This window comes from Lottia gigantea, assembly GCF_000327385.1.
Source record: "Lottia gigantea unplaced genomic scaffold LOTGIsca_10, whole genome shotgun sequence".
In the NCBI taxonomy this organism is placed as follows: Eukaryota; Metazoa; Mollusca; class Gastropoda; family Lottiidae; genus Lottia; species Lottia gigantea.
In genome coordinates, this window is record NW_008706747.1 from 56,385 (window position 1) to 64,300 (window position 7,916).

Here is a 7,916-nt window from a genome sequence, read left to right on the forward strand (position 1 = left end):
CTTTGCAGCTCCCCACGGTCAAACCACTCGAGATAGGATGATGACATTTGGACAGGTACTAGTTTGAAATCTTAGCTTTGCAGTGCCACAAACCGCGATTCCATATCTGCCTTACTTTGGAAGCACTGAGCGTTTTAGTTTTGTCCATGAAAAACCGGATTTTTTGGCACTTTTCCGCAAAAAAAAAAAGTGCTCAGAATCCACTTTTATGCACATTGGGAGAGAGCTAGAGAAGCACCGAGTCCAAAAAACCGGGTTACATCGATTTCCGAGACCAAAAAAATTCGACCCAAAAATGGATTTTGGTACCACAGGTAGCTACCTGTTGAAATTTGCCAATTTTGACTTTTTTGAAAATCCAAACTTTGCAGCTCCACCACGGTCAAACCACTCGAGATAGGATGATGAAATTTGGACAGGTACTAGTTTGAAATCTTAGCTTTGCAGTGCCACAAACCGCGATTCCATATCTGCCTTACTTTGGAAGCACTGAGCGTTTTAGTTTTGTCCATGAAAAACCGGATTTTTTGGCACTTTTCCGCAAAAAAAAAAAGTGCTCAGAATCCACTTTTATGCACATTGGGAGAGAGCTAGAGAAGCACCGAGTCCAAAAAACCGGGTTACATCGATTTCCGAGACCAAAAAAATTCGACCCAAAAATGGATTTTGGTACCACAGGTAGCTACCTGTTGAAATTTGCCAATTTTGACTTTTTTGAAAATCCAAACTTTGCAGCTCCACCACGGTCAAACCACTCGAGATAGGATGATGAAATTTGGACAGGTACTAGTTTGAAATCTTAGCTTTGCAATGCCACAAACCGCGATTCCATATCTGCCTTACTTTGGAAGCACTGAGCGTTTTAGTTTTGTCCATGAAAAACCGGATTTTTTGGCACTTTTCCGCAAAATAAAAAAGTGCTCAGAATTCACTTTTATGCACATTGGGAGAGAGCTAGAGAAGCACCGAGTCCAAAAAACCAGGTTACATCGATTTCCGAGACCAAAAAAATTCGACCCAAAAATGGATTTTGGTACCACAGGTAGCTACCTGTTGAAATTGGCCAATTTTGACTTTTTTGAAAATCCAAATTTTGCAGCTTCACCACGGTCAAACCAGTTGAGATAGGATGCTGAAATTTTGACAGGTACTAGTTTGAAATCTTAGCTTTGCAATGCCACAAACCGCGATTCCATATCTGCCTTACTTTGGAAGCACTGAGCGTTTTAGTTATTCCTCCTTATGAGTCGGTACTGGCTGGCGTCGGTGGGCTGGTAGTCGTTTCTGTTGTTGGTCAGGTCGGTGGTTACCTTATATTGGTAGGCTGTGTTGTAGGTAGGTCGGCGATGGGGTGGGATATAGTTGAATGGGTTGGTTGGTGGTCGGCGATTGGTAGGTGGTAGAGGTCGATTGAAGACAGGGCCGTTGAAGGGTACGTGATGTTGGTTTGGTTGATGATTAGTGTTTCTATGTCTGTCTTCTTGCCAGTGATTGTTGTAGTTGGGGAGCATAATGAAAATAACTTGAGGTTAGAAAGTGAATGTACAGAGGATGTAACAGAAGGAAACTGTATATGCAGGCAGATAATATTGAGTTCTGTTTTTTTCTGACATGTCCAGATAGTTCATGTGAATATTGGTGCAAAATTTCAGCATTGTAGCTTTGTAAGTTTTCACGCCAAAAGTTTATTTGTCTTAGAGCACTTCTTGTGCACAAATATGCAGACTGCATATAGCTAGTTTGAAAACTTACTGATTTTGATTTTCTTGTGTTTTTTGGAGTCCTTGGGGTCTAATTAGTAGGAAAAGATCAAAACTTGAGCCAAAAGTTTGTATTTGAAAAAGTTGTCTACAGGCCATACTTGCTTTTAACTTGTAGATATTGTTAATTTGAATTTGATTTTAACTCTTTTTTTTAAATGTCTATTGTCTTTATAAGAGTCTAAAAAACAGCAGATTTCGGACGATGTACAAGGTTTACAGAATAGTAATCAAGACAATAGATTTTAATCACAAGAGTCATAGTAAGTGAAATTCACTCCTAACTAGTGACTACTCGCTCAGTCAGTTTGCTTCGTTTATAGCAACAGGTAAGTCGACTTTTTGAAATTCTCTCAAATTTAAGATACATTTTTAAAAATGCCCCCACCCTATTTTCCATAAGAAAGAAAATATCTAAGTTACATGTAAGACTCAAAGCAAAAATCCATTGCAAATTTGTGTTGAGATACGTGACTTTGAGGCAAAGCTAGGCTCTGAACTAGGAATCAAAATAAGGAATATGAGTGAAAAAAGGCGGAATTCTATGGAATCGGAACTAAGGCCTGCACGAGCTTGGCCCCATTATCAAACTTCTTTTATACATTTAAAAAAGGAAAATGACTCCAAATAGTTTCACAGTCAAGTTTCTTTATATGTTGAAATGTTTCATGAAATTTTAACCAGTGTAATATTTAAGTTAAAATGCCATCACAATGACATAATATTGCTTCGAATAGGGGATATTATCAAAGACAATGCGTAATTATTCAATATGATATTTTGTGTTTTTTCATTTCCTTTCAGGTCAGGGTGCTCAATAGCGGTTTTTACTATTGAGTTAATACACCATGGTTGGATACCATTCCTGTTTAGGTTAGTATATCATAGTTGTAGATTATAAGAGTATAAAATTGTGCCCGTTACATGCAAATAAATCGTACGTGTATAATTGCTTGCTTGGAAATAATGATTGGCATAATGATTTATCAAGCGTATTTGAGTTCGTTTGATGATTGTGACCCTTGATACTTACAGCAGCTATCATGATGAGACAATTCGGTACAAACTATATGATCTGAGAATGTTACTAGATACCTGGAAGTGAGAACAGCCAAATCTTACAATTTGTTTAGTTCATAGGTCTTAAGTTTAAATTATGATTCTGAAAAGTGTTACATATAGATTTTAAGTGAGCTTGATCAGAAAAGTAAAAATAAAAATCATAACCTCGTAAAACACAAAGTTTTTTATTTCTATTCTTTTCTTACTATGGCGTTTTCTTACATTTCAGTGTTTCGAGTATAGTAGCTCGTCTTCAGCTACGGACAACATGGTTAGATATGGTGTGCAACCTAGGTTTTTGGAGGTAGTTCACACGGAGCAAAATTTTCGCGTTTTCGGGTTGGGCTCTCGTGTAGTTTAGTTGTGGCAGCCTGTGGGCTACCTTGTTAGGGCCACCTAGGTTGTACTCGGCTAAGCTGCCATATCATGTCCACCCAACCTCTCTTGAAACAAATGGAGGTAAGTTAAGAGTAATTTTCATTTCATAATCGTCAGAAACTTGTTCACTTCTACTTAGTTGATTTAAAAAAGGTGTTCGAGTTTACTTTATATATTACCCTTGATTCAGTAGTCTAATATTTTAATCAATGAGAAGTAATTCCCACTTTCTCCAGCCAATATGACCAACAAAAGTCGTGTCTCAAATGCTATAGCTATTCAAATCTATACATAATCATTTTGTGCACAATTGTTCATTTGGTTGAGAATTGATTTATATCAGTGATTGGAATACTGACTTGAAGGATCACGGGTAAGATACGAGAAGCTCATTCGTATAGGCATAATCAGAAAAAATAAGTTTGTTATGGGGAGTAATTTTCCCTCGAAAGCAGGGAATCAGGATTGATTTTTTCTCTTCTTAAAATATCGACCAAGTATGGGGATCAGTTCTTGATTATCTTGAAAATGGCAGTGTGGAAACATCCAAATTTTTCTGAATCGGCTCTGTCAAAACTAGTTAGAAATGAACAAGTTTCAGACTAATACCTGATAACAAAAACTCGAGCACTATCCACACAACAATACGGTCATGGTGTTGAATGGATTTGAATAATTGAACTAACCCATAGAAATAAATGCAATAAAATATGTAAAAGCAGACTGGCAATATTTGATTGGATAACCTATAGTCAAAAATTTCCAAAGCTTTGTCGATGGGCATAACGTGCACCCATAAGTCGTCCAACCTATTTCAGGGTGGAAAACTGTATATCATACACGCAAATATACAGTTTATATTTTGTGATGAAATAAATAATGTAAAAATATTTATTTTAGGTGTATACAAATAGAGCTTCATTATATAAGAATAAAGTGCTTATGGTGTGGCATGGAAGCTCCTCGTGTAAGTTTCACATTATCATACTTTACCAATTCTGCATGTTCTGGCATATTATGCATAAGGTCTAATGGTTCAAATATTACTACGGAGTCTTGGTGGCTCAGTGTGCTACGGGCTTTGCATCTGAAAGATCTCTCGACATTTGGACGTCGAAAAAGAAGGCTAATACTACGGTCCTGGTATTATTATCTTCGTTGCACTGCTACTCAAACAGATGCAGAATAGATTAACGTAATACTCCTTTTAACTCATTTTAACTCATTTTAAGTTCAAATGTGACTGACAAACATATTTTGATAATAGGGGATGCAACCTTGATGGGCGTAACACAAAAGACAACGATAACTCTCTTTCTGCTGACATCGTGTCATTATTTTGATGTTAATGGTGATCGTGGTTTCTAATTAAGTATTTTGATCTTGTCATCATTCCCATTCCAGTCAACCTAATCATAAATTTCAAGAGGTTGGGACACGGATCAGTTTGTTAAAAAGATCCCAGGAGAACCTATGTTGTTAAAATGGTTGTTCGTTCTTAACAGCACCTTATCTTATCAAAATTTCCCCTTTTCGAATCTGCTACTGATTTTGACAACTCGGTATCCCTTGAAGAATTGACTGTTTTAGGCACCCTGAATTTTGATTGGGTGATATTACATTCTTATTAAATATCTTTCTGTATACAGTTTTAAAACATTTCATCCAAAATCTAAATCCAATTTATGTTTATCAACCAAATATTTGGCCGCTTTTGTGTTTTTTATACAGTCCAAAATTGCTCCTTGAATGGAGATACTCTTGAAGTTTCTAGATCCTAGCAAACATCTTTGTCGTCAACCAATGAAATTGTAAAATCAACTTGTTAACATATTAAACTTAAAGATGGGTTCCCTTATTTTCATCTATGAAAAAGAAAATGCTAATACTTATATGAATAGAAAGTAGAGGTATCTTAATGACTCGTAAAAAAAAGACCAGTTTGTCTCACATGTCCATTATCATTTCATAATTATCTAAATTAGAAGAGAATTACCAGCAGAATTCCAATGAGTGACCGATCAAGAAAGGTCAAAAAGTATTTTTTTGTTTATCCAGACTGTATATACATAGACAATTGTGATTGGTTAAGACTCATAATTATATGCAATAAAAACAAAATGATATTATTAAGAATACACCATAATTCATTAGAAACACCAATTAATCAAATAGTTTGCTTAATTTGACACTAATAGATAAGGAAATCCATCTTTAAGCTATGTGAACTTAAGTTCCATACCAAGTTGCAAAGTGTGATCAGGGTGATAATTCAGTGTGAAAAGGAATACGAAATTCCTCACCTGTCTGTATGCTAATCAATTCGGACTCGTTGTACAGTTGCTGCTTATAATTTAATGCTCAAACAGATGCTGATTTTTAAAGCTGAAATAGTTACTGATTTTTTAAGTTCTGAAACGGTTAGGCTTGAATCAATAATTGTCAAATCAGTCCGGCCAAGGACTTAAACAGGGCCTCGTTTTGTTGAAACATTGCTGATGAAATTTGCTGGTGTCTTGGGGATCGTTGTACGTTTTGCTTCGTTACCATTTTGGTTTGATTCAATTTCAGATTAGAAAGGGTAAATCGTCTGATAATTTACCTACCCACTACAGCACTGCCACAATAGGAGTGTTCTGGGGTCATGGCGTATATGACCCGACAGATCCTCCTATTCACAGATGAAGAACAGATGAAGCGGCGCGCGCCAACAGATGAAGGACAGATGAAGGACAGATGAAGAACAGATGAAGAACAGATGAAGAGGAACAGATGAAGAAGTAGGGCGATTACTCCGCCCATTTTTGGTAAGTTGATCTTGAAATTTTTTAGACAGACTGCTGCTCATTTAGTTTGAGTTTTGGAATCTTGGCGTCATTTGATTTCCATCTAACAAATGATAATAAATGGGTTCTAATTTGTATTGGAATGGACATGCCTCAGTTTCTCCACCCACTTAGAATAAGTTGATCTTAGGCTTATTCAACATTCCGAGGACAAACTGTAGCTCCATCAGCAACAAATTATAATTGACATTTCGTACAGATGGAAATTCCTTAAACCATATTTGTAGGAAGATCTCAATTTTGAAACTTTTTGAGGACTCATTAGATGACCAAGGACCAGCATGTTGACAATATCTTCTTGAACCTGAGTTCTTACTCTTGTAAAAAAATAGTTTTGAATTTGTGTATTTTCACATGGATCCATATCGAGACTGCTGATGGTATCTGATTGTCACAAAATCTTGAAGGTTTGATTTGATTGTTTTGATGACTTGTATAGAAGTTTCGATTGCCGCTTGAAGTTACAGATTTTTATTTCTTGTAATTTATCCAAACTCACACTTTTTAAATTTTGATGCATTATGCTTGCCTTTTAAATGCAGCCTTTTAGTTTTAAATCTGATTTCTGTCACTATCAGTTTCTACCTTGTGTTGCGTTAACTGTTATCTGCGGTGGCTCAGTGAATTAGACGCTTTCTTGCAAATCTGAAATCCAGGGTTTGTTGGATGGAACAATAAACAAAGGCCCTCTGTGCTACAGGCTATAGCGTTAAATATCCCTCAACAGTAAGAAATCGATAATGAGTTTCATATTAATTAAAAATCTTGTCCGTTACAGAAAAGTAAGACGTAAGACTCAATTTCATTTTATAAATAAATATGATTTGCTAATATTGCTTCTGGTTCTATAAGAATTGTAGTGACAATAAAGGGACATCTGGACATCCCCTCCCTTCTTCAGCCTCGACAGTAATTGTCGATTGAGCCAGTGTAAGCCCTATTTGTACCTATTTTTTGTACTCTGTGAGGCTGGCCCAGCCACTGTAGCTACTAGTTGGTTAAGTTACTTAAACCTTGACTTTGTTTATGACTTGCTTTATGACTTGCTTTATGCCGTTTAACATTAAAAAATATAGAATAATTGAATGAATTATATCATGCATTTTTTTTTTTAAATTTGAAAGTGAAATTGAAACGAACAGGAAAGTTGACAGTTATCATGAACCAGATATATCCTAATTATAAAGTCTGTGAATGGCATTTAGCAATTGTGAGTACGATATATAGACACAGCTTTATGGAACAACAATCACTGGTTAAAGTTTTATGCAACGTTTCGACGTGTTTCCCCCGTCGTCCTCAGGCACATAATGAGAAGAAGTGATGGGCAAACTATATATACATTAATGCTTATTATTAAGAACACACAAGAGAAAATGGTTTATTGATACATTACATTAAATTTTAACAGGTACAATAAGAGGTATATAATTCTTAAAATAACATACAGGCTGATTAAGTAAAATAATTGAAGTAAAGTAAATGAATTAAAAAAGATTAATTGAAGATTAAATAAACAACTATTGCTGGTATTGGAGTCTTTTATTAATAGAAATTACATTGTTCATATAACTAACTATGCTTAAAGTTGGAAATTGTTTTTGAATATGAATAATTACAAGTTGATAAGTTTATCATATGCATGCGATAAACGAACACCTTCATCTCTGTTAAGGTCAGGCTGATATCTTCTGATGTGGATAGCTTCATGAAGTCTCCTGGTTTTATCTATGTGCTTATTGATTGTCAGTATGTTGGTGTTGTCAAAGTTGACTTTATGTCCTGTTTTCCTTCCCATAGCAAGATGTTCAGCCACAGCAGATGTTCCTTCATTGCCGGGCTTGTCTTGATGGTCTTTGAGTCGAACATC

General features: G+C 35.7%; 1 protein-coding gene across 1 annotated transcript in view; it reads left to right on the plus strand.

Moving 5' to 3' along the window:
• The window catches only part of LOTGIDRAFT_155968 (hypothetical protein), a gene marked incomplete at both ends in the record, with an annotated part of 8,144 nt that extends 2,259 nt beyond the window's left edge, over positions 1 to 5,885 (plus strand). Inside the window, 4 exons of the mRNA XM_009046008.1 lie at positions 2,565 to 2,633; positions 3,052 to 3,126; positions 4,101 to 4,167; positions 5,772 to 5,885. Of these exons, the coding sequence (XP_009044256.1) occupies positions 2,565 to 2,633; positions 3,052 to 3,126; positions 4,101 to 4,167; positions 5,772 to 5,885 (325 nt within the window). The remainder of the gene's footprint in view (positions 1 to 2,564; positions 2,634 to 3,051; positions 3,127 to 4,100; positions 4,168 to 5,771) is intronic.
• Between the last annotated feature and the right edge of the window lie 2,031 nt (positions 5,886 to 7,916).